General features: G+C 43.7%; 1 protein-coding gene across 1 annotated transcript; it reads left to right on the top strand.

The window, feature by feature from the left end:
- Positions 1–1,279: 1,279 nt before the first annotated feature.
- On the top strand, positions 1,280–27,211 carry LOC119026608 (retinal guanylyl cyclase 2-like). Its single transcript, XM_037111015.1, has 23 exons — positions 1,280–1,520; positions 1,948–2,178; positions 2,277–2,432; positions 2,689–2,831; positions 2,992–3,147; positions 5,052–5,201; positions 5,383–5,602; positions 5,846–5,921; positions 6,043–6,127; positions 12,968–13,084; positions 13,223–13,306; positions 13,928–14,104; positions 17,210–17,363; positions 17,536–17,679; positions 18,444–18,592; positions 18,740–18,903; positions 20,836–20,959; positions 21,046–21,114; positions 22,021–22,195; positions 22,598–22,696; positions 22,876–22,961; positions 26,312–26,397; positions 26,504–27,211. Exons 1-23 carry the CDS (start codon positions 1,280–1,282, stop codon positions 26,586–26,588), a joined length of 3,171 nt encoding a protein of 1,056 aa, XP_036966910.1. The 3' UTR covers positions 26,589–27,211.

Genomic DNA, 27,211 nt, shown 5'->3' with positions numbered 1-27,211 from the left:
TTTCTCTCTCTCCCTCTCAGCTTGTGTTAAGAGCGTTAGCATCGTTGCTATACTTAGTGTTCTTAGTGCTCTTTAGCATTAGCTAATGGTGTCAGTCAGCATTAACATGCTCAGATTTAGAAGTCAGAGGTTGCAGAAGTCAGTGGGGATCAATCAGTAGCCCAGGTCACACTGCCATTTGTATGCGAGGATCCTACGCCAATTCTCCACCTCTGTGTGAATGTCTAGGAGGCGGCGAGGGGTGAAATTTTGCAACAGTAACGTAGTAACTGTAAGTGTCTTTGGCAACTTACATGACATCCTCCTGTCCGCCCGACCGTCTGTCCTTCTCACTCTTCATCACCTTTCTGCCCAAAAACAATGTCTGTCACTGGCAAAAAGCTTTAACTCTACAAGTGTTTGTGTTGAAGAAAAATCTCTGCGACTGTCAGACCTCTTGACCGAGACTATAATGAACTTCCCCCAGAAAACAGCCTCCCCCCAAGTGAGTCAGACAGCATCCAGTTTACTGATGGCGATTACGTAATCATGTAATCTAGAGTGAAATACGTAACTTTGTCACTTTCCAGGATGTTTGGTGGGTCAGGGTCTCACTCACAACACATTGTCAGGCTGTCAGACAGTCAAGTTGTCGGTTTCATCCTCACAGTCAGAGCTTTGAGTGAGCTTCAGAGTTTGACCCTCAGAAACACATTTGTGTGAGAAAGAAGTCCTCTTTTTCTGAAGGGTGCACGTGTGAAAGAGTTGAGAGTAAGGAGCAGCCTCAGTAGTGGATTGTGTTGGAGGAGTTAATATAAAGTGTTCCTGAGGCGATGAGCAGACAGTGAGGAGGAAGAGCTGCTGTGCTCTCTGATGTTGCATCTCGTCTCACAGTAGTTTCTGATGAGTCAGCAGTGAAGCTGTGGCTGTTCTGAGGGTTGAGTCTGTTTTCTGAGTTTGATGAGATCTCCTTTGGAACTTTCAGGGAGCCCAAGTTGTCTAGGAGAAATGAATGAGACACTACTGAGATCTCTTTTCCAATTTTTGTTTCCTCTGGGTAATTTCATTATAAATCGTATAAATTGTATTTTAACACTTAAATATCTGAGAATATGTTTGGGTGATGAAAACATGTTGTACATTTTCATTGTCATACTTTTAAAGAAAACCTTTATTATTCCTGAGATTTGAATGGTGGTGAGTTCAGGGTCCTGTCTGATGGATGAACCTCTGTCTTCTGATGAAGTGTTGATGCTGCTGTCAGACATTTTTAACTTTCTGTTTCTTGCAGGTTGCCAGGATGCAGCTTCCTACGTGGTGGCTGGGGACCTGTCTGTGGTTGCTGTGCATTACGGGGGTCTGGACAGCGACTTTTAAGCTGGCTGTGATTGGTCCGTGGTCATGTGACCCCATGTTCTCCCGGGCAATGCCAACTGCAGCAGCCAACCTGGCACTGTCACGGTTACGGAGTGACAGCAGTCTGAGCAGAGGATACCGTTATGATGTGAAATTGCTAGAGGAGGACTGCTCCGCCTCCAAAGGTTTGTTAACCAATCTCCTCATGAGCCAAACAATTAACTAAAAAAAATCACACTGAATCTGCAGGCTTTTTAACCCTGTGTGGGAGTTTTTTTTACTCCCACACAGAGTTTAAAAGCCTGCAGCTCTTCCAGTTAGTTAGAACTGAAGCAGCTTCTTGGATGAGAGGTGAAACATCTTCAACAAACAAGCCCAGTTAACTACAATACAGAATTTAGGATTTCTTTTTGTTTGTTTTAGAAAAATTCTAAAATATTCTGAATCAAATCAAATCAAATCAATCTTTGTTTGTATGGTGCTTTTCATACAGAAGAAGCTCAAAGTGCCTTAAAGTGTTTGAAAACAACAACAGAAAAGAAACAGCAAATAAAATGGGAAACACTTCTTCTCGTTATTGTTGTTCTTCTTTTTCTCTGGTTTATATTTCAGCTCTGACAGAACTCGGGGACATGGAGGGTTATGGACATGCCTACATCGGACCCTTTAACCCCGCCCTCTGTCAAGCTGCTTCCCTATTGGCTCAGCATTGGGAGGTTGGACTTGCTTCTCCAGGCTGTCTGGATGCTGACTGGTTGAACCTCCCTCCCATCACACCGCCGAGCAGAGTCCTGTTCACTGTGCTCAGGTTCTTCCGCTGGGCGCATGTTGCCATCGTCTCAGGTGAGAGGGAGTGACATCACGGAAGGGGGAGTGGTCTACCATTACATGGTCGTCATGACTGAAGATGATTATTTTCCACCTTATTGTTTGGTCACCAGCTCCAACCGACCTATGGGAGGGCACTGGAGAAGAACTGGCGTCGGCGCTCAGAGCTCAGGGGCTGCCAATTGGTCCAGTGGTTACCATGGAAACAAGGAACAAGGGTGGACCACGGGAGGCACTCAAAGTGATCAGAGAGGCGGACAAGGTCAAAGGTCAGAGCAAAGAAACGGCCTGTAGAAATAAATGATAATAAAGAATATATATTTATCAAATAATTAAAGCCATCCTGACGCTGCAGCCACAGAAGTCAATAATTTATATTCATACTGAACTATCAGTTTGATTGATCAGAGTCAATTAAAGTTCAGTGAGATCAAAGACAAGTTAAAAAAAACAAAACAGGTTTCAGTTTATCAGCAGATTTTCATGTAAATCAATAGAAACATTTTTTTATTGTGTCTGTTTCAGTTGTAATCATGTGCATGAGCTCCGTCCTGATTGGTGGGGAGGATCAGAGAGACCTCCTACTGGCTGCTCTGGACATGGGGATGGTTTCTGACGGTTACGTGTTTATTCCATATGATGCCCTGCTGTATGCCATGCCATACCAGGTAACAGATCTCTATCAATAACTCGGTTACTGTAGTTTATGTAGAAAACTTTTTTTTATCCAATCTTGCAGTTTCCTGAATTAAAAAAATAATCATCAGGAACAGGAAGCTCTCTTTCAGAGTAAAGTTTTGCTCCCTGATTGTCTCTTTGTCCAACCAGGACACAATATTCCCTCAGCTGGCCAATAGCACGCAACTTCGTCACGCCTACAGCTCTGTTCTGACTGTTACCATGGCGTCTGACCAGAGTTTCTATGAAGCTTTTCGTCAGGCTCAAATCAACCGAGAGATCCGGTCTGCTGTGGCCGCAACTCAGGTAAACGCACAACAACAACGACAACAAAGACAACAAAAAAAAAAAAACAACAGTACAAGACAACAACAACAACAAAAATGTACATAACAACAACAACAACAACAGTACATAACGACAACAACACAAGCTCCAATTAACCCAGAGATCTGGGGGGGGGGGGGGGTATTCCAGAAAGCGGGTGAAAACTCTGAGTTTGTTAACCCTGAGCTGAGAGAAACTCTGAGTTTTCAATTCCAGAAAGAGAGGTAAGTTAAACTCTGGGTCTGTTACTGCGGTAACTTACCCTGTGAACATAACCTGCTCACTGGCAGGTTTACCTGAAGAAACCCTGAGTCTGACGGAGCTGTCTGACAGCGGCTGTCCTTTCCTTCTCAGTCCAATCATGTTGAAGTAGAAATAATTCACATAGTTTTACACCAGGAGGAGAATTTAGATTCATTTAGATGACCCCTCACCCCCTGACGAGGACTGAACCAGACAGCAGTCCGTCATTTATATTCTCCTGCCGCACAGCGAATATCAGGCTACACGTCGTCGCTGACGTGCTCTCACATCTGAACAATCCTCTCCGTTTTTGGTTTTTAATCACTTCGCAGGTTAATTTATCACCTTCCAGCCACCAGAAAAAGAGAAATAACTCACATTTTATTTGTCTTTCTTTATTTCCCACAGATAACTACAAACATAACCATCAGTATAGCCTATTGTATTTTTTCCAACAACGTAATTCAAAGTCTGTGTTTCTAGTTTGCTGCTGCATTGAGTATACAATGAAATGACTTGTGTGTAAATGTGTGTTTGCCTCTAATGTTGGTCCTGGGGGTGAGTGACGCCCTCAGCCTCTGGTCGCCCAGCGACCTGACTCAGGACCAGCTCCTCTGTTCACCCAGTGACCTGACTCAGGATCAGCTCCTCTGTTCACCCAGCGACCTGACTCAGGTCCAGCTCCTCTGTTCACCCAGCGACCTGACTCAGGATCAGCTCCTCTGGTCGCTTAGCGACCTGACTCAGGATCAGCTCCTCTGGTCGCTTAGCGACCTGACTCAGGATCAGCTCCTCTGCCTCTGTCGGATGTGGTGGAGGTGGAGGTGAGCACCATTTCATGTTCAACTACTCAGCAGGATGTTAGGACACAGATGTGTGTTAAACATTATCTGTTGCTGGTAAAAGCTACTACAAGTTAAAATATCCTCTGAATAAACTTTTACTTTGTTTAATATGTGAAATAAAACCAAAGTGAGGAGCCATCGTGAGACTGTTATTATATTTTTTCAGCCAATTTCAATTAAATAAAATAGCCTAAGATAAATTAAAAAACTGAACAACATTCAACCACTTCCTCAAAGGCTAATATAAAAGAAAGTGATGTTAAATCCAAAATGAAAAGACGACCACATCTAAAACTCTGCCAGTGATTTTTATTACGACCGCAGCTGTGTTGCTTTTTTTCCCCCAGAAAATGTCTGCTTCCTGTTGTCTCCCCTGTTGGTTGACATGGTGAATCACAGTATCGGAGCTCCATTGACGATGGCTTTTTACTAGTTGTTTGGCACGAGCTCAACTCAGAGTTAACATACTCAGAGTCGACTTATCTAACTCAGATCAGCTGTTCTGGAACTGAAAACTCAGAGTTTCACTTCACAGGGTAAGTCAACTCAGAGTTCAGGGTTAGACTCAGAGTTTGTTGAACCTGCTTTCTGGAATAGCCCTCTGGTCTGCCATGACTGCTATTCTAAACACACAACAACAACAACAACAACGTAACTACTACACAACATAAACACAATATTAACAGATGAGAAGTATGAATGTAAATATTTGCTGTCTTCATATTAACCGTAACCCATAATAATCAACTGATAATTAATAAAACAGTTGATTTCAGCCTTGAGTTTTGTATGCAGGTGTCTCCGATCTTTGGGACCATCTTCAACATGGTTTACTACGTTGCTAAGGCGGTGGAGGAGCGTCGCCAGGCAGGTAGTGGGCGCTGGGTGACGGGTCATCAGCTCATCCAATCAGATGGAGGCTTTGATTTCCAGGGATTCAATCAGGTTAGAATCATATTAACATCAAACAAAAGCAAACCTACAACAAACAACAATAAAGTTGATTTATTTTCTGCTGGAGTCACGACAAATAAAAACATCAGACAGCCCAGAATCTGTCACATTCTACCTGACAGGTAGAATGATGATGTAAGCTCCACCCTTTTTCTCTCCTGTTTTTTCTCAGGTGTTGTATGGTGGTAAAGAGGGACATGGCCTGCAGGCCAGGTATTTGGTGTTGGGCTGTGATGGCGACCGACTCTTGCCGACACACTCGCTCGCCCCGACACACACCGATGGGCCGGTCGGAGGTCTGATGCCGCTGAGTCACTCCTTCATCTTCCCTGGAGGAAAACCACCCTCTGCCAGCTTCTGTTGGTTCAATCCAGAGGAGGCCTGCAGTGGCGGTGTGTTCACTGACCTACAGGGAGGGTGGGAGCTTTGTCAACTGTAGATTCAGTCCAGCGGAGGCCTGCAGCGATGGTGCATTCACCATCCTGCAGGGAGGGTGGGAGCTTTGACGCTCAGTGTTCCGTAAATGTATGAGTCTCGTGTACAGGTCTGAGCTGTGTGATGAGCCTCCTGCTATCCACCATGAGAGTGTGTGTCAGAAACAGGAAGTGACTGGCTTTAAATTCTCTCAATTTCAGGGTTGGACATGGGGACGATATTCTTCATCTTCCTGTTGCTCTGCGCTCTGATTGGAGCTTTTTTCTACTGGATCAGGTGAACACACACACACTTACACACACACAGTTGCTGATGCTCCTTTTTGTCTGTTTATATTCAATTGACATATATCATTATGTTTTACCAGATCAGGTTTAATACTAACTACTGTTTGCAGAAACTACAAGAGACCCATGAACACCAACAAACTCATCCTGAGTCTGGACGACATTGTCTTCATCGACACCCAAGTCAGCAGGAAGGTGACACAGTTTACTTCATCACAGTACTTATCCTGGTACCAGTACTGGTATTTCTGCTTCATACTGGCACCAAATCTGGTACATTTACTTTTACATTCAGGTCACTTAGCAGATGCTTTTATCCAAAGCAACTTACAGTAAGTACATTTGTCACAAGAACGAAACCACACCGTCGATAAAGTAAGAATGAAACAAATGGAAACAATTTTCAAGCCCTTTTCTGGGCATAGTAAATGCTATTTATCAAGATTACCTTAAGTACATAAGTGCTATGATTTCAGTGCTAAGTGTAGGATAGTATATGGGTCTCACATGGGCAGCACCATAAATATATAATGTAGGAGACACTGCTCACACACTACTTTGATATATATATGATTATTAATCACTGGTAATTAATTTTACACTCGTAAATGGGGCACCACATCCAGGTTTAATTCTTGGAATAATCCGGAGGAAATTAACCCTAACCCTAACCCCACCTAACTCTACCAGTTGCCTTGGACAGTTAGAGTCCATTCAAAGTCAGTTTATTCAGTCTCAATATTCTGAAGTAGTGACTTCTTTGCACGTATCCATCGGTTCTCCACATTAAAATTAAGTTCCAGACAAAGACAAAAGATTATATATGTTTATTGACTAAATAATTTTGGGTAAAATAAATCACATGACAATTTTAGACAAACAAGAGATAACAGAGAGGGTAAAGACTGTAATAAGGAAAGTTATAACGTCGTGTGACTGTCGCTAGATGGTGAGGGTTGGGTTATATATATATATATTAAATATTACAGGAGTAATTTTTAATAGATAGATAGATCCAGTAATCCAACTTCTGAATCAGGCGGTGATACTTTAACAGTATATTAAAATCAAAAAATCAAAAAGAAAAGAATTTGTTCTATTAAAAACCTGAATAAAAGTAAAACAGTTAAAGTAGGGATTCAATTTGCTTGTCTAAGAGCTTGTTGCAAAAATAAAAGTAAAGATTACTTAAAAAATAAGAATGAAATGAAAAGCAAAGAAGTGAAGAGAAGAGAAGAGAGAAGAAGGAGAAGAAGCAGGGAGAGAAGAGAGAGAAGCAGAGCAGAGGGGTCTGTTTTATGACCTGCAGCAGATGGATCAGAAGGGGTGGGGCCGTCTGAGTGCCCCCCCTTCTGTCATCTGAGTTTAGGCTCCTAAAAGTTTAATCTAACTATACTGTTGTATTCAATGTTTTGAAATCACGTTTTAACCTTCCCAAAACTTCATCATCTCAAAAGTTGAGTTTTTGCCTTCGTGAAAAGATGCAACATGATAATGATAATTTATATTATAATTATAAATATGAAGAAAGTAAATAATTATAACCTGATGACATAAAGCAATAAAGTATACAATATAAAACAAGTATACAATACACAGTAGGACCAAGGACTTATACATATTCCTTGTAGTTCTATCTTAACAAAACATATCAGATATTTAACTGGTAAATAACACAAGTATTACACAAGGAATGATGTCTACAAGTCTCTCCTCCATCACCAAGGAGAGGGGCTGGTTTCTGTCGACCTCAAACTCATTAAGTAATAAACTTCATTTGGGCTTGACAATAACATGGTAAACATCTATTGTAGGACCTTCTTATGCTATTTTGGAATCTGCTAAAATTAAGAAATTGAGATTGTATTTTTTTTTAGTTATTTAGGACATATTTGAATTTGGATAAGGGTAGAGACTATTGGGATTGGAATGTCAGACCAAGGAATAACAACGGTCGTAAATAACAGTTGGACATGTGAGGTGGAAGAAACACACAGATTAGGTTTCCCACCTTGCCTTCCCCCACCGGAGTGTTCCAGAGGGAGAGAGATGAAGATTAGTAAGACATCTTAAATTACAACATCTGTCTTAGAAACCAGTTCTCCCTTCTTCTGACGTGGAGAAAGAAGACTCTATCGTGCTTGACCTCGTTTGACCTGAGGAAAAGGGGTTCATCTTCTTTGGAGAAAGGGGAACAGACCAGATGTGCTTGGTCATTGTAAATTACTAAAAGAATGTCTCTGGTGATAAGTTTATAGCAAGAAAAACAACTTCCTCCCCCCTTCATGGAGAGAGGATCTGCCAGGTCAGGATATTGGGGGGCTTTCATTCCCATATGCTGGAAAAAAGAGTCTATTTGGGTTAAAGGTAATCATGGCTGAAATGAGACCACTTTAAGATGCAGAGAAAAAGGCTTGTGTTCCTGCATAAGGGTAAGAACATACAAGTGCATATATGGAGGGGGGTCACATGGGAGAAGATTTGGTAGACGGTGTCAAACGCAGAGGATAAGTTGATTTGAATGAGGACTGACGAGTTGGCTCTGGCGGCACCAAGTGCTTAGTCACCGTGAGGAGAACCATCTCAGTGGAGCAACCAGTCCTGAAGCCTGACTAATTTGGATAAAAGAGGTTGTTTTGGGGACGTGCTTTCTGGATGGGCAGAGGAGTAAATGAGGAGTTGATGTCTTTTACATTCTTGGTAAAGTCTGTTGCAAAGTCATCAGCAGTGAGGGAGGAAGGAGGTAGAGGTGTGAGGAAAGAAGAGAATAAGGAGTATAGTTTCCTGGGGTTGGAGGCAGAGGAGTCGATCTTTGACAAGTAGAAGCCAGATTTGGCTGCTGATATAGTCGAGATGAAGTCAGAGAGCAGGTGATGGTATTGAGCAACGTCATCAGCACGACATGATTTTTTTTCCATTTTCTCTTGGCCAGGGGAAGATTTAGTAATTTTGGGGCCCAAGGCAGTCCCAGTCATTGGGGCCCTCCACATCCTTGTACTGCACTGACAAAAGTTTTATTCTCACCTCAACACAAGGTCTTCAATGTGGGCAGCAGCAAGTAGGTTCAGCCTGGATACTGTTGTATCTTGTGTTACTACTTAGTTGAGCTAGAGCAGGAGTCACTAACACGGTGCCCACGGGCACCAGGTAGCCCCCAAGGACCACATGAGTAGCCCTCAGGCCTGTTCTAAAAATGAAAATTGAATATTGATATTATCTGTTTCCCATCTTGTTTAGTCATTGTTGATAATTATTGTGAGAAATCCTTAATGTGATCAGTGTATTCACGTAGATGAGTATCATTAATCATAAATAATTATATATAACTAAAGGCAAACTGAGCAGATTTGTTATTTCAGTAGAGTGTATCAAACTGGTAGCCCTTCGTGAGACTCAGTGCCTATGAAGTAGCTCTCAGTTTCAAAAAGGTTGGTGACCCCTGAGCTAGATAGTCCTTAGAAGAGACGGAATCCCAACACTACTAGAACGGCTGTAAGTCATTTTGACCACTAGATTTTAAACTCTATAATCTCTCATGTAAATACCCAACTGAGTGAGTGAAAAAAAATGAAATAATACCAAAATGTATTTTAACAAGTTTAATTACAATATTCATATCATCGCACATAGTAAACCGTAATTAATGCATGTATGTATACATGCATTCTCTATTCTCTATTAAAGATTTTAATAGAAAAACTCAGAACAAGAAAATTAACTATTAAAAGTAACTTATTTGATTATGAAACATTTTATTTTAACACTTAATATATAATAAAATGAATAATAATAATCGAAAAAGCTGTAAACGAGCTGATCTAAAACAAAAAACAAAGAGCTGTTGTGATCCCTGGTCACAGTCTGCAGATCCTCCGCTCTCCTCACAGTGACCACACACGGCTTGTGGCATTTCAAGTGTCCGGCATTTGGTTCCGTTTGCAGCTCTTTCGAACCGGCACCGCCTCCGTGTCCGTGTCTGCTGCTGCAGCGGTGGTTGGTTCCGCTGCTTCCCAGCTTGTGCCGCCTGCAGCTGCTCCTTTCCCCCCCATGTATTCTGCCCTCAGCTCCTCTGCAGCTGCTGCAGGACTTTCCTCCGGGTCTCCTGCTGCTGCTGCTCCGTGAATAACATGCGGACATTGATCCCAGCCAGGCTGAGGATCTTACAGAAGGCACTGGTCATCTTCCTCCGCCTTTGACGCAGTACGCCCTCGCCATCTGGTCCAGGTTGTCCATGCCGTACTTCGTGTTTTTGGAGTAAATCACAGACTCAGGTTTTGCCTTCGCCCCACTAAAGGTGTCCTCACCTGTGTGCAGGTGCTCAGGATGCAGACATCCTTCCTCGACTTTCCTGGTACACAGAGTCGCAACAGCTCCGCTCGCTGTTTCATGAGTTTAAGAGATTATGCATTTATGAGTTTATGAGTTTTGGGACCCCTTGAAATCTCAGGGCCCCAGGCAATTGCATTTGTTTGCCTAATGGTAAGTTCGCCCCTGATCTTGGCTGCTTGTAGCACCGATCTATGTGTCTAAAGAGGAGGTGAGGGAGGATAACAGAGTGGAGGAGGTTTCCTAAGTAGACATCAAAGCAGGAACACACCGGCCCAACCGTTGGACGTCTGAAGCATTTGGAGAGACTCGGACAAGGTCGGGAACAAATATGTTTGGTGTGTTCAGCTGCGTCGGAAGCTTTCGGAGCCGTGCAAACGTTGTTTGCTCCGATTCAGCATGCAAAGTCTGAGGAGGTTGGCCATCGGACCTCTGAGCCATTGGACTCTCTGATTGGCGTTGTGCTAGTGAATCAGTGCAGTGTGTGGGAGGGTTGGAATACTGTGTGCGCATTGATTTTCTACGCATTGATTTTCCGTCATTCCCCGTTTTCATGCTTTGCAGTACTGGCACGAGACTAGTTGTTATGTCCATTCAGGACAAATTAATTTGTGTTTGTTTGGTAATCAGGTTTCTAAATTAACTTTTATGATTACCAGCCCATTTGGCTGGTTACTTTCTGAAGTTACCAGCTAATCAGAATTTGCACTAGCCAAATTTTTCTCATGGTCGTTTACAGCCCTGACTGTAAAATTATTAGTTCCCACCACGAAATTGTTTGCTTTGTTTTCTTTTGCGTACATGTGACACTCCTTACAAAACATGGAGACATTTTCGTGATCAAACACAAACCATTCACGACCTGTCAGCCATTTGGCAGTGCACTTTCTGTTTTTCGTTTTGCACGCATTGTTGTTGATATTCTTGATCTCATCCCCTGCCTCCTTCCTGTTCTCACCCCCAGACGTCTGTCCAACCAACCACTGCCGCATTTAGTTTAAGTTTAGGCTACTTTTTAATTTACTTTAGCTAGCTCTCTCCCTTCTTTTGATAGTTTATGCTCCATTCATTCATTCTTTTTCCGCTTCTTTTTCTTCGTGTTTTCTGTTTCCATGGTTTCTCGCGCTGGCTGGTTGCACTGCCTGTGCGCAGCCAATGGGTATTTTATACATCATCATGTATCATCATGACAGTGTTCATGGGAAATGTAGTCAGTACTGCCCAGCATGGTGGGAATTTCATAAATTTAGGGGCATGGCCATTTGGCCTTCACTTTTTTTTTTCAGGGGCACTAATGCCACATGACAGGGCACAAAGGCCACTGAGTAAAATTTGATGATTTACCTTTCTGAATGATACCATAACGTCCTAATTTATAATAAGACATGGATTATGTATTAAAATATTTTTTAATACTAATATCAAGTTAATGTTACATTAAAAAACTGTTTTTTAAGTAAGATTAGGTTATTTTTGTGATACAACACTGAATATTAGTGTTATTTAATATTTCTCCCAATAGACATTCCCCAAAATTATGGCAAAGCACATTTTTTCCAACCCCCAAAAACTGTAGAATAACCTGCAGGAGACCACTGATGTGTGGGGTGATTTGGGTGACACTTCACTGAATAATAGTGAAGTTACTGAATATTTTTTGTAATTTCTCTTTTCGGTGTTGCACTTTGTAGACGGTCCCTGCGCCCTCGTCTCACAGACGTCTGACCATAGAGACCAATGTTAGTGTCCAGCCGCTCGTTTTATATAGTTTTAGCTCGTTGTCTACCTTACTACGGTAGGAAAGAGCCGTCGTATGAGTTATTGATCCGGGAAGTTCGAATCTGTGAATATATTTCCAACTTTACTGAACTAAATCCTACTACATAAGTCAGTTATGTATCATGGTAAAACCGGCTGAGCGCTTGCGTCCCTGTACTGTTAGTGTCGTTCTTCAATTTTGAGATGCAGCTGCTGTTTGAGAGGCTTTCACGTGAGATCATCATGATGATGAGACTCCACCTGTACGCACCGTGGACTCAGTGAAGTTAATTCACGATATTAACATTAAGCTGTCTGGGTCAGGGGCACAAAGGCCACTGTGGCTGTACGATGATTTTCTTTTCCACTGGGCATCAAGGCCAAAGTGCAGGCCGCCGTGAAATTCCCACGCTGCTGCCCAGGGAGCGAGAACAGTGGAGCGGCTCTGACTGACATGAGTGCCTCATGCATCACCGGCCAAACTGGCTAGTAAGTTTTTATTAACACCTGCCAAAATGATCTTTAACCCGCATTTTTCGGGTCGGTGGGTGTTAATTTAGAACCCTGTTGGTAATGCCTCTTTGCATGTTTAGTATGCAGCTGTTTTTATCTGAAATAGTTAAATTTCGTTTTGCTTGAACTAACTTGTTATCCTGGTACCAGTACATGACTGACTGTTTAGCATCATGTTTAATTCAGCTAACTATCTACTACCCAGTAACCCCAGTTCAGTTCCGGTGTAACCATTTCAGATCCAGTACACAAGGCAGTTAAAGAGTTCAAATTCTTTGTTTTGGTGTCAGGCTGAATGATGAACTGCTGTTGATGATGTCCATGTTCTTGTGTTACTTGTTGTTCTTGATTTAGTTGTAGTAAGTTGTTTGTTTTGTTGTTGCTGTTATTGATTCTTCTTCTTTTACTTGTTTGTGTTGATGTTTTTATTTCTTACAGAAACTGAATGACGAGTCGATCATGAGGAGTCTCCTGGAAATTAAAACTCCGTTTCGCTCACTTGCTCGAAGTTACATCCTGACGACACCTGAGAGCTCCAACATCGGAATACTGGAGGTACACCTGTACCGTCTGTCTCTCTCTACCTGTCTGTCTCTACTTGTCTCTATGTACCTGTCTGTCTCTACTTGTCTCTCTGTACCCATCTGTCTCTCTGTACCTGTACTGTGCTCTGATTGGCTGTATTGTAACCAGGGCGACTGGGTTTGGCTGAAGAAGATTCCCGTTGAAAGGACGGTAACAGCTGTGAAACAGAGCACCCAGAATCTTTTCGGCCAGGTACAGCCATACACTGTCAAAACACTGTCGAAACACTGTAGAAACAATGAAAACACTGTAAAGACAGTAGACACAAACTGAATACAGTAAACATTTGTATTATTATAGAATGTGTTCTTACAGCATAGATTAATAATGTTAAAGATTATTTCTGTCCGGAGTTCAAAAAGATGAATAGATGACAGGGCTGAGCGAGGAAACACAAAACAGGTAAGTCAAGGCAAACGTGTCAGTCCAAGCAGGAGTCAAAAATATTGTCTTGTCACAATCACAAGATCAAGGGGCCGAGAGGGATGTTACCACCAGGGATGAAACAATGAACTGGCGATAAGTGGAGGGAGAGACCGGCTTCTAACTGCCGTAGGTGTGAAGAGCAGGGAACCAAGTTGATGAGCAGCAGGTGTGCAGAGGAGGGTGGATGCAGCAGGTACCAGAAGGCCCCGCCCAGCCCTGGGGGAAATGAAAACATGAACACAGAGAGAGCAGAGGAGAACTGAATCCTGACAGGATCCTGACCATTTCCATCTGTTGTCTAGTTGAGGGAGGTTTATCATGTCCACCTCCTCTAGTCCAGAGTGTTTAATACATGTTGACATCTTATTTTTCATCTGTCTGCTCCAGTTGAGGGAGATGCGACACGAGAACCTGAACCTATACGTGGGTCTCTTCTTGGACTCGGGGATCTTTGCTCTGGTAGTTGAACATTGTCCTAGAGGAAGTCTGGCCGACCTGCTGGCCGACAGCAACATGAGACTGGACTGGATGTTCAAATCCTCCCTGCTCATGGACCTCATCAAGGTAAAAAATAATTTCATAAGTAGCTTATGTAACTAGAAAAATTTGTATTTCCTACGAAAATACAGTGTGAATGCTGAAGGCTGATACGCTCTCGGAAATCTGCTGAATGTACTGCCAAAAGTTGAAAAAGTCGGAAAGCTGGAAAAGTTACAAAGTTAAAGGCCTCATAAGAATCAATGAGAAAATGCCTGCCAAACCCCTGCAATATTTGAAAAGACTGTAATGTTTATTGCCAAAATATTTATATGATGAGTAATAGGAGACATTGCTGAACACAGTGATGTCGTTTATATTTCTGTAAAGAATATTTTAAAAAGATAAAAAAGATAAAAATGTCAATATCTGAAGAGGTTGAAAAGCTGTAGAATAAGAGGGATGAAAGAGCATAGAAAGGTGAAAAAAAACTGTAAAGGCAGAAAAGTTGTAGAGTAAGACAGCAGAAAGCATTTGAAAAGGTGGAAAAAGGCGGAAGAGGTGAAAGTATGAAGGCATTAAGAGCTTAAAATGGTTGCACACATGCTGGAGCGGGAGCAGAGCCAAAGATGACAATGTCCCCATGAAGATGAATGGGAAAACGCCTGACAAACGCCTGTTATTTCTGAAAAAACTGTAATGGTTATGGCCAAAATATTTATATATTATGAAGTTGGAATGGTGTCTCTAGCTCAAAGTATGAAGGACAAGAAGAGGTGTAAAGTCGATGCCTTTGGAAAGAGGATTTGAAGATTTTCCCATATCAGGTTGAAAGAGCTTAAAAGGTTGAACATATTGATAGTTGAACAGTTCCATAGCTGAACAGGAAGCTTAATGTTTGAAGGAGGTGAAAAGGTAGAAAGATGAACATTTAAGAAGATGAATAGACAGAAAAGTTGAAGACGGTTGAGAGAGTTTGAAAAGTTGAACATTTTCATGGCTGAACATGAAGCGGAATGTTTGAAGGAGATGAAAAGGCAGAAAGATGAATATCTGAGAAGGCTAAAAGCTGTACAGTAAGAGGTCTGAAAGAGATTAAAAAGGTGAAAAAAGACTGAAAAGGCAGAAAAGTTGTAGAGTAAGAGGGCAGGAAGAGCTTAAAAATGTGAAAAAAGACTGAAAAGCTGGAAAGTAGAAGGCAGAAAGAGCTTAAAAAGATTAGAAAAGTCAGAAAAGGTGGAAAGGCAGAGTGAGCTTAAAATGGCTGCATTGTCCATGTAAAGGAAAGATGTGGGATCCAAATCCAGCTGAAGAGAATTCTTGCTCCAGATTTTCCAGCTGCTCACCATTCTAAAGATGATGTCACACACTGTAGCTCAGGCACCACACAGGCATTGTTGAGATACACACGCTGGAGAAGTAGCACAGACAGAGATGATGAGGTCTCCATAAGAATGAATGGGAAAACTCCTCCCAAACCCCTGCGATTTTAGAAAAAACTTTAATGTTTAGGGCAAAAATATCTATATGGTGAGCGAGTAGAGACCTGGCCGAACTCGGTCATCTGGTTTTTATTTCTGGAAAGTGAGAAATGAGGGCACAGGAGCGAGAGAGAGAACAGGTACCGTCTGCTCTTCACCAGAAATTTCGTCTCAAAATTAACATTGCGGCTTATGGGAGAGCGTCTTCACTTCTTGTCGCTCTTGGGCTTCGAAATCCAAAACCGTAAGTCCCACATCTAAAATGAGACCATCACCTGAAAGCCAATAAGATTTCCTACATTTCTATGCATATATTGTCTATGTTGAGTAAAAGGTTTGGGATCCAAATCGAGCTGAAGAGAATTTTTTCTCCCATTTTTGAAGCTCCTCTACACTCTGGGGTGCGGCAGTTGATGATGTCACGCACTCTAGCTCACGCAATACACACCCATTATAAACTCAGAAGAGGAGCTAAAACGACTCAAAACTAAAACTGCGATGATTTCAAAACTGTACAAGATTTTTAAAAACTGAATACACCAGTAATAGTTCAAGGTCTTGTGAGTGTTTTAAAGTTCGAATGGTGTCTCTGGCTGAAAGTATGAGGAAGAAGAAGAGGTTGAAAGGCGAGGAGTTTTGAAGAGGATTTGAAGCTTTTCCCATTTGCGGCAATGTTAAATTTTTTTTAGAAAAAACTAAATATTTGAAAAAGTTGAAAAGTTGAAAAGCTGAAGATTACAAGGTTGAAAGAGCCTAAAAAGCTGAACATTTCAATATGAATGGTTTCTATAGCTGAAGGTATGCTGAAGTTATAGCAGAATGAAATTTGAAAAAATCCCCATAAGGATGAATGGGAAAATTTGGCAGAAAAAGCTGAATATTTCCAAAAGTATAAAAGGTAGAAAAAAGAAAAATACAAGCAGTAATGTCCTTAAAAAGCTGCACATTTTGATACTTGAATAGTTTCTATAGCACAAAATTTGTAGGAGAAGAAAGGTGCCGAAAAACGTACGGAATCAGGAATAATAAAAAGATAAATTCCAGAAGAACAATAGTGTGAATGCCTTCAGCATTCACACTAATTATTCAACTGTCCAGGCAACTGGACATGATGCCTCAGTTGCACCTGTATGTCTTAGTGTGAAGTACTGGTATGCATGATGTTCTGGTCTGACAGAGGTTAAAGAACATTTTCAGTTTAAAAATCTTCCTGTTTACTCAGGTGACTCTTAATATAAGCATTTGTATAAGTTTGAGTTAAAGGATGAATTCTGAGTGGTTGTGATGTTTGTTCAAGTTGTGGAAAAACAGGAAACGAACAACTTCTTTCTTTGGCTGCTTGACAGTCGTTTATTCAACAAGAACCCAAAAAACTCTCCGTCTTCGCTCTGTTGCCATGGTTACCCACCATTCAGTTACCAAGCTGCTCTGTTGCCACGGTTACCCACTGACGCTTGTTAGGTACCTAGCGCCACAGTCTGTTGTCAGCGAGAAGGAAACTAACCAAATGGTGAATTATTTCCGCTCAGTCCACTACAATGTAGTGTTAAAATCGTACAGTTCATTCAGGAGAATTTGAATATAACCATTTATATAAGTTTGAGTTAAGGATGGTTTCTGAGTGGTTTGGAGGTTTGTTCATTTAGTTTTAAAATCTTAGTCTTCATTCAGGAAAGTCTGATGACAACAATCATTTCTCTGTGTGTCTCAGGGGATGAAATATCTTCATCTTCGAGGGTTGAGTCATGGCCGTCTCAAGTCCACCAACTGTTTAGTGGATGGACGCTTCGTTCTGAAGATCACTGACTACGGACTTCCCATGATTCTTCACTCTCAGAACTTCCACCTTCCTGAAGACCCACAAGGTAAAAAACTTTAAAGAGACAAAAACTGAGAATGTCAACATTTGTTTCTGCTGCGGACAAAAACATATGAACATCACCAAGAAAATCATCTCTCTCTCTCTCTCTCTCTCTCAACCTGTCTGTCCTTCTACCTGTCTGTATACCTGTCCGTCTCTACCCATCTGTCTGCTAGAGCTGCTGTGGACAGCTCCAGAGCTCTTGAGGAAGCCTGTTCGTGGCGGATCATTTGCTGGAGACGTCTTCAGTTTCTCCATCATCATACAGGAAGTCATCTCAAGAACGATGCCGTACGCCATGATGGACATGCCTGCCCATGGTGAGACAGGACCACCACCTTTATGTCTGTCTGTGTGCCTGTCTGTTTCTCAGAGATGCTGGAGTGTGTGAAGGATCCCCCTTCTTTCTGCACACCACCTGTCTGTCTGATGATCTGTCTGTCTTGTTATGGCCTCCATTACGACAAACTAAACACTGGGCTCAAGGGGTCTGAGGAAGCAACATATCAAGGACACCACACTCAATGTAAACAGTTAAACAAGCTTTATTAATCAGTACACAAAAGAATACCCAAGAGGAAACAAAGGAGGGCTGAAGATCCCAGCAGAAAAAAACAAAAGATGAGAAGATGTGGGACCAGCTGCGCAGTGAGCCGTCGTTCCCACAACTTCCCCTAAACTACATGAAGGAAAAACTTAACCTAAAACAAAAGAGATGAAATAACTGAACTACCAGCAATCTCTAGCCCAAAAAGGAATATAAGGACACAAAGTCTGCTAAACCCCAGCACCTGAAGTGCTGTAGGTTTTAACCAAACCTGTTAGGAATAACGGGGCAAAAGAATGTGGAAAGAAACCCTCCTCACAAGTTTGCTGCTGCTGTGTGTCTCCTCCCCTTGCTCCTGCAATCTCTGCCATACTATCACCTCCCCCACTCTACAGCACCAATTAATCCCAGGTGTGCTCAGGTGAAGAGGGAGATGAGTGTCAGGAGCAGGCACACAGAGAGAGGGAGACAGCAGAACCCCCACCAGTGCACATGTAGCAGTCTGATGACCTGTCTGTGTGCCTGTCTGTCTCTCAGAGATATTGGAGCGTCTGAAGGAGCCCCCCCCTCTCTGCAGGCCGCTGGTTTCAGTGGATGAAGCTCCTGCTGAATGTCTCAGTTTGATGAATGAATGTTGGAATGAAGATCCGAGTAAGCGGCCGAGTTTCGATGACATCTTCAAACAGGTGGGACGAGCTTCACTGTTGCCCCCTGCTGGCTCCGGTCAGGGAGTCTTTGACTTTATAATCAACTGACTCTTCATTAGTGTCAGGAACCCTCTGCACACTTCAGACCTGATTTAGTGAAACATTTTCCCTCTTCTGTGTTTGTAGTTCCGGGGCATCAACAGAGGGAAGAGGGCGAACATCATCGACTCCATGCTGCGGATGTTGGAGCAGTACAGTTCGAACCTGGAGGATCTGATCAGAGAGCGAACAGATGAGCTGGAGGTTGAGAGAAACAAGACAGAGAAGCTGGTGGGACAGCTCCTACCAAAGTGAGACAGCTTTCATTTCAAAGTGAAATAATGAAGTTTGGTGCAGCAGCAACACTTGTTGGCTACCAGCAGAACATGACCATGACTACATTTCCCATAAGTCTCGTCCCTGTGTGACATCTGTAAAATCACTCAGTTCCTCAATAATGTAACCTGTAATTTAGGACAAAACATTCAAGATTCAAGATTCAAGATTCAAGAAAACTTTATTTATCCCGAGGGAAATTGTTTTGCAACAGTAGTAACACAAAGTGAGAAAGGAATACCAAAGTAATAAATAATAGTAAAGTAATAAATAAACAAAATAAACAAGTTACTAACTACACAGAATGTAAACCAACAGTGAGCAGCACAAAACTGAAATAAAAAGTACACAATAAGATTGAATAAAGTGACAAGTCCAGTGCACACTCAATAAGTGATGGAAGTGATAGGGAATGATATTGATTTGATTTGGCTCAGGTGACAGTGTCTCCACTGTCCCTCCTGCGACCAGAGGTGGATGCATTAAACAGTCTGATGGCCTGAGGGAGAAAAGACTTCCTCAGGCGTTCCGTGTTAGATCGGGGTGGGATGAGTCTGCTGCTGAAGGTGCTGCTGTGTGAGTTTAGCACCTGGTGGAGAGGGTGAATGTTGTTGTCCAGGATACTATGCAGTTTGCACAGCATCCTCCTCTCAGACACCACCACCAAAGAGTCCAGTTGGACCCCCAGGACGGAGCCAGCCTTCCTGATGACCCTACTGATCTTGTTGGCGTCTGCTGCCCTCAGCCTGCTGCCCCAGCACACAACCCCAAAAAAGATGGCACTGGCTACCACCGACTGGTAGAACATCCTCAGCATGATGTTGCAGACATTGAAGGACCTGAGTCTCCTCAGGAAATAGAGTCGGCTCTGGCCCTTCTTGTACACAGCCTCTGTGTTCTTGGCCCAGTCCAGTTTGTTATCCAGGTGGACTCCAAGGTATTTGTAATCCTGGACCACCTCAACAGTCACACCGTTGATGGAGACAGGTGTGTGTGCGGCTTTCCTCCTGCGGAAGTCCACCACCACCTCCTATGTCTTAGTGGTGTTAAGATGCAGATGGTTATTCTCACACCAATCGACGAAGGAGTCCACAACGCCCCTGTACTTCTCCTCCTTCTCCTCACTGAAACAGCCAACAATTGCAGAGTCGTCCGAGAACTTCTGCAGGTGGCAGGTCTCAGAGCGGAACTGAAAGTCCGAGGTGTACAGGGTGAACAGAAATGGTGAGAGAACAGTTCCCTGTGGTGCCCCGGTGCTGCTGACCACAGTGTCATGTTGATGTAATTCAGCGTCACTACACCCTCTGATGACATCATTATCATCTTAGTTCATTGACAAATCAGAGAAAATACTTTTCAGGATTCTGAGAGTCTTCATGTTTCAGTTATGTTCACAACATTATGTTATTAAAACTTGCAGGATGTATGATGTGGTTAGCTAAATGTATTACCTTATATTTAGTGTATTGGATTATGAATATTGCTAAAATACTTACAAACCTAAGCTGTTTTTAATGACTGAAGACAGTAACGGCCAATAGGGTTCCTCCTCTTTGGGGAGGAAGCATTGTAGCGTCACACCAGCCACTAAAATTTACAACCAGGAAACAAAATCCATCTGCTAGTTGTAGTGAGGAAAAGTATACACACATTAGAGATGAGCCGCCGGTCACACTGAGGCTCCGTTACACAGCACAACTAACAGACATGATGAGTGAACACTTGGCTATCTGATGAAGAGCAGACACACACAGTCAACTGTGAACGTTTTTAACGTAACAAAAAACAAAACATTTCTCTGTATTTCTGCTAAACTGCTTTTATGACTTTGTTCTGTGTATACTTATCTTCGCTAGTGGCAACATGCTGACATGATGCTGTCATAATGATGTCATTGTGTGTGTCAGGTCTGTGGCTCAGGCTCTGAAGAAAGGGAAGCCGGTCCGACCTGAACATTATTCAGACTGCACTCTTTACTTCAGTGACATCGTCGGATTTACGACCATCTCAGCTCTCAGTGAACCCATCGAGGTAAAAACTGCAGAAGAATCACCTGAAGAGAAGTACCTGTCACACTATCCAGCTAACTGTGTGTGTGTGTGTGTGCATACGTGCAGGTAGTCGACCTGCTCAATGACCTGTACACCATGTTTGATGCCATCATAGCGACTCATGATGTCTACAAGGTAAGAACCAATTGCCTAACAGAACACCTGTGTGACATCACAGGCAGCCTGTCTATCTCCTCACCTGTGTGTGACAGACTTGGACAGAAAATAGGACTCAGATGCAGATTGGGCGGAAGTACAATCAAATTTTATTAATCTGATTTTGTTATTCTCCAGGATGAATGAAAACAAAATGACTATGAAAATCTTCATGAGACAAACAAGACGAACAACAAGGAACATGAAATAACAAAAGGCGCTCCCGAAGGAGGAATCTACTCTATTCTAGAATTTCTAAGAAATTAACGATTACAAAATAAAACTCTCCGAAGAGGAAAAGACAGGCTATGAAATGGACTGCTCTAAGTTATCAAAATTAATCAACAAAAAATCACTCACAACGAGGACAAACAAAAGGCTATGAAAATTCAAACTTCAAACTCAAAACTTCTAACCAGAAAATTTACAAAGAAAAATCACTCTCCTAGAGAGGCAAAATACAGATGAATAAAACAAGAAAATACTTAACACGACGAGGTTCAAGGCTGTGGTTCAAGGCTTTAGTATGCGACATGGAAGACGAAATACTTAGGCGACGAAGACAGGGGAAGACAGAGACTTTATACACATGAGGGAGGGGAACACAGGTGGAAACAATCAGGAATCAGGGATGACGTCAGACCAGGGACACAGAAGGAAGGGCAAGTGACCTGAAACGAAAGGAGAGTTAATTTCAAAATAAAACAGGAAGTTCACAAGACAGATCCCAAGACAAGACAACCTCACCGCGATGTGACAGTGTGAGTCTCCTCACCTGTCTGTCCGTCTCTCCTTACCTTTCTTTCCCTGTCTGTCTGTCTGTCTGTCTTCTTCTCTGTTGATGTTTAAATATTTTAAAAGATGTGCGTGTGTGTGTGTTTGCAGGTAGAGACCATTGGGGATGCCTACATGGTGGCTTCAGGTGTCCCCAACAGAAATGGGACTCGACACGCGGCTGAAGTTGCCAACATGTCACTGGATATCCTTCACTCTATAGCAGCTTTTAAGATCAAACACATGCCGGAGATCAAAGTCAAGATACGCATTGGACTGCATTCAGGTACAACCCTCGTCTGAAACTGGTTGTAGTCATCATGGGAATGTCACCTGCAGTCACTGGCCGGTAATCTGACAGATATCAGTAATCTTTAATCCCTAAATGCTGTCTGAACATCAGTCAGTCATTGACCAGACTGCCTGAAACAGACTTCTGTTGGCACATTTTAACACAAGCTGTGAATGTGAGGGTGTCACCCTGTGTGATAACCAGTCAACAGTGAGAAGCTGGTGACGGTCTAAACCTGCGTCAATGATCAGTTACTTTGTTCAGTTAGTTAACCCTAACTGCAACTTCTGTTAAAGCATCTCACCAAACCTGTCTGTCTCTCTACCCATCTGCGTCTCTCTGTCTCTCTACCTGTCTGTGTCTCTACCTGTCTGTGGCTGTCTCTCCAACCTCCAGGTGCAGTGGTAGCAGGTGTGGTTGGCCTCACGATGCCCCGGTATTGTCTGTTTGGAGACACGGTCACCACAGCATCACATATGGAAGCCAGCGGACTGCGTATGTAGGGTTAGGTCATTGATGAATAGCAACAAAATCTGTATTGATAACAATAAACTGATCGATTAATCCACAGATTCTGCAGGAAACAACAGAAAACATGATCTTAGTGAAATCTTCTGTGCTTTTGTCTTTGCTAATATCTCATCATCAATAATGATCATACGTTTGTGCTTCAGCCTACAGGATCCACATCAGTCTGAGTACAGTGAAGGTCCTGACCAGTCTCAAACTGGGATACCGTATTGACACCAGAAAGTCACAGGTACGCTCACCTGCTCACACGTTTGGCTTTTCCTTCTTTTTTTTCTTCAGACTCCATCAATCCATCCATCCATCTTCTTCCGCTTGTCCAGTATCGGGTCGCGGTGGCAGCTGTCTGAGCAGGGACACCCAGACTTCCCCTCAGCCTGGATACTTCCTCCAGCTCTTCTGGGAGGATCCCAAGGTGTTCCCAGGCCAGCTAGGCGACATAGTCGCTCCAGCGTTTCCTGGGTCTTCCCCGGGGTCTCCTCCCAGCGGGACATGCCAGGAACACCTCCCGAGGAAGGCGTCCCAGGGGCATCCGAAACAGATGCCCGAGCCACCTCAACTGGCTCCTCTCAATGTGGAGGAGCAGCGGCTCTACTCCGAGCTCCTCCCGGGTGACAGAGCTCCTCACCCTATCTCTAAGGGAGCGCCCCGCCACCCTGCGGAGGAAACTCATCTCAGCCGCTTGTATCCGGGATCTTATTCTTTCGGTCATGACCCAAAGTTCATGACCATAGGTGAGGGTAGGAACGTAGATTGACCGGTAAATCGACAGCTTCGCCTTTCGACTCAGCTCTCTCTTCACCACGACAGACCGGTACAACGACCGCATTACTGCGGCTGCCGCACCGATCCGCCCATCAGTCTCACGCTCCATCCTTCCCTCACTCGTGAACAAGACCCCAACATACTTAAACTCCTCCACCTGAGGCAGTAGCTCTCCCCCAACCCAGAGGGGACAAGCCACCTTTTTCCGGTCGAGAACCATGGCCTCGGATTTGGAGGTGCTGATTGTCATCCCAGACGCTTCACACTCAGCTGCAAACCGCCCCAGGACATGCTAGAGGTCCCGGCCCGAAGGAGCCAACAAGACCACATCATCCGCGAAAAGCAGAGACGAAATCCTGTGGCTCCCGAACCAGATCCCCTCCGGCCCGTGGCTGCGCCTAGAAATTCTGTCCATGAAAATAATGAACAGAACCGGTGACAAAGGGCAACCCTGCCGGAGTCCAACATGCACAGGGAACAGGTCTGACTTACTGCCGGCAATGCGAACCAAGCTCCTGCTCCGCTCGTACAGGGACCGTACGGCCCTTAACAGAGTGGCCCCGACCCCGTACTCTCGGAGCACCTCCCACCGAATGCCAAGAGGGACACGGTCGAATGCCTTCTTCAAGTCCACAAAACACATGTTGACTGGTTGGGCAAACTCACATGAACCCCCGAGCACCCTGTGGAGTGTATGGAGCTTGTCCAGTGTTCCGCGGCCCAGACGAAAACCGCATTGTTCCTCCTGGATCCGAGGTTCGACTATCGGCCGAATTCTCCTCTCCAGTACCCTGGAATAGACTTTCCCAGGGAGGCTGAGGAGTGTGATCCCCCGATAGTTGGAACATACCCTCCGGTCCCCCTTTTTAAATAGGGGGACCACCACCCCGTTCTGCCAGTCCAGAGGCACTGTCCCCGACTGCCATGCAATGTTGCAGAGACGTGTCAACCAAGACAGCCCGACAACATCCAGAGACTTGAGGTACTCAGGGCGGATGTCATCCACCCCCGGTGCTTTCCCACCGAGGAGCTTCCCGACTACCTCAGTGACTTCGGCTTGGGTGATGAATGAGTCAACCTCCGAGTCCCTAACCCTTCCTCTATGAAAGACATGTCAGTGGGATTGAGGAGATCCTCGAAGTATTCCTTCCACCGCCCGACAATATCCCCAGTCGAGGTCAACATATCCCCACCCCCACCGTAAAGAGTGTTGGTGGAGAACTGCTTCCCCCCTCCCCATCCGACTCACCACCAGGTTGTGATCAGTTGACAGCTCAGCCCCTCTCTTCACCCGAGTGTCCAAGACATACGGCCGGAGGCCAGATGACACGACCACAAAGTCGATCATTGACTTCCGGCCTAGGGCGTCCTGGTGCCATGTGCACATATGGACACCCTTATGCTTGAACATGGTGTTCGTTATGGACAAACTGTGACCAGCACAGAAGTCCAGTAACAAAACACCACTCTGGTTCAGATCGGGGAGGCCGTTCCTCCCAATCACACCCCTCCAGGTAACACTGTCGCTGCCCACGTGAGCATTGAAGTCCCCCAGAAGAACGACGGAGTCCCCGGTTGGTGCACTATCCAGTACCCCTCCCAGGGACTCCAAGAAGGCCGGGTACTCTACACTGCATTTCGGCCCATAAGCCGAAACAACAGTGAGAGACCTATCCCCGACCCGAAGGCGCAGGGAAACGACCCTCTCGTTCACTGGGGTAAACTCCAACACATGGCGGCTCAGCCGAGGCGCTATAAGCAAGGCCACACCAGCTCGCCGCCTCTCACCGTGGGCAACTCCAGAATAGAAGAGAGTCCAGCCTCTCTCAAGGAGTTCAGTTCCGGAGTTCAGTTCCAGCGCCCAGACTGTGCGTAGAGGACAGCCCGACTATCTGTAGTTGGTACCGCTCAACCTCTCGCACCAGCTCAGGCTCTTTCCCCCTCCAGTGAGGTGACTTTCCATATCCCCGTGGCTAGAGTCACCATCCGGGGATTGGGTCGCCGGAGCCCCCGCCCACGACCACCACCCAAATCACACCGCACCTGCCCCTTCTGGACCCTCCTGCGAGTGGTGAGCCCACAGGAGGGCTTTTCTTTATGAATTAATTTTCTTTAGACTTTTCCTATTAATTAATTTCTGTGATGAAAACATAAGCTTTCACACAAAACCAGATTATCAAATATATAGATTTTAATAATCTTGTTTTTTTGTGAAAGTCTTTCTGACTTTAGGGAAAGTCTTTCCAAATGGAGCACGTGTAGACCAAACTCCTGGATCCATTTATTTCCATCTTGATCAGAACTTGTTGACAGTGGTGAGAACAAACTGCCTCTAACAGGTAGAAACCTTTAGCACAACCTACATATGACTTTAAAGAGCTTCCAGCTGCAGCCTGAATTGTAAATCAATGCTCAGCTTTATACAAACCAGCAACATTAACAGGTCACCATCAGTAACAACCAATAAGCTCACACCATGATGATGAAGTCCCCTGACCTGGTCTGGCTCAGTTATACATGATGTATGAGAGGGTTCATAAACTGAAAGTTTAAGGAGACACAACTACTTAATCTGCTGCTGTGTAATGAGTATAGTACAGTAGGAGTAGTAGTACAGTAGTGGGAAGACTGAACAGTGGCAACAGTGGGAAGATGAAAAAACACAAAGTGATGAAAATGTTTGGAAACAACGATTGTCAGTAGATTAAATAATGATAGATGGAAAAAAGTGTTGTGTTGTACACATCCAGAACTGATCACAACCAGAACTATACTAAGTCAATGATGTTTAGTTGTGATTCAATATTTGTGTTGCAGGTGAAAGGCACAGTGGACACATACTGGCTGACCGGCAGAGATGGTTTTGATAAACCTCTTCCTGTTCCTCCAGACCTCACTGGAGGGTGAGAACGCACACACACACACATACACACACACAGAGGGTTTAGGGTTGACAGCTCTTCAGTATTCTAGATCATCTAACCTGTCTCTCTAACCTGTCTCTCTCAGGGCCAGTAATCATGGTATCAGTCTGGATGAGATTCCAATTGAAAGAAGACAAAAGTTTCTGGACAGACAAAAGATAAAGAAATGATCCCAACACAGACGCCCGCACACACACACACACACACACACACACACACACACACACACTACCTCGAGGACTGGACTTTGCTTTAAAGGACATTTTATCAGCTTGTAATTAGTCAAAACTTGTTAAAATGTGATTGGAGTTCTGAAACGACTTCTGATGTGACCAATCAGCATGGACCATACTCTACTTCCTGTTTGTAGTTGGAGGACATGCTAATCCCAGCTCTGACATCCTATCATCACATTTCTTTTTCTGTGCCTGACATGGTCTGTGATAGATTATACAGTGATACTGTCTGTATATGGCAACATTATCTGTGGACAGTTACAGTATGTGTGCAGTCATATACCCAACTAAGAGAATGAAAACATTCATGACTCACCCTGTTATCTAATCAAACTGCACATGTACAGTTTGATATGACCTGCAGTGCATGTTGGGAAAACTACTTGTTACAGAACAAAAGAATGTCTGAAAGAATGAAGGTAAATGTTATGAGGCTCTTCCATCATATCCTCTCAATATTTTGTTGAGTGAAGTGATCAATTTCTGATAATCAGTAATCAGTGTAACTTACATTATGTTGTTGTTGTTGTTGTTGTTGATGATGATAAATAAAAGAA

This window comes from Acanthopagrus latus, chromosome 10 (genome assembly GCF_904848185.1).
Source record: "Acanthopagrus latus isolate v.2019 chromosome 10, fAcaLat1.1, whole genome shotgun sequence".
Lineage (NCBI taxonomy): Eukaryota > Metazoa > Chordata > Actinopteri > Spariformes > Sparidae > Acanthopagrus > Acanthopagrus latus.
This window is presented reverse-complemented; position numbering and strand designations above follow the sequence as displayed.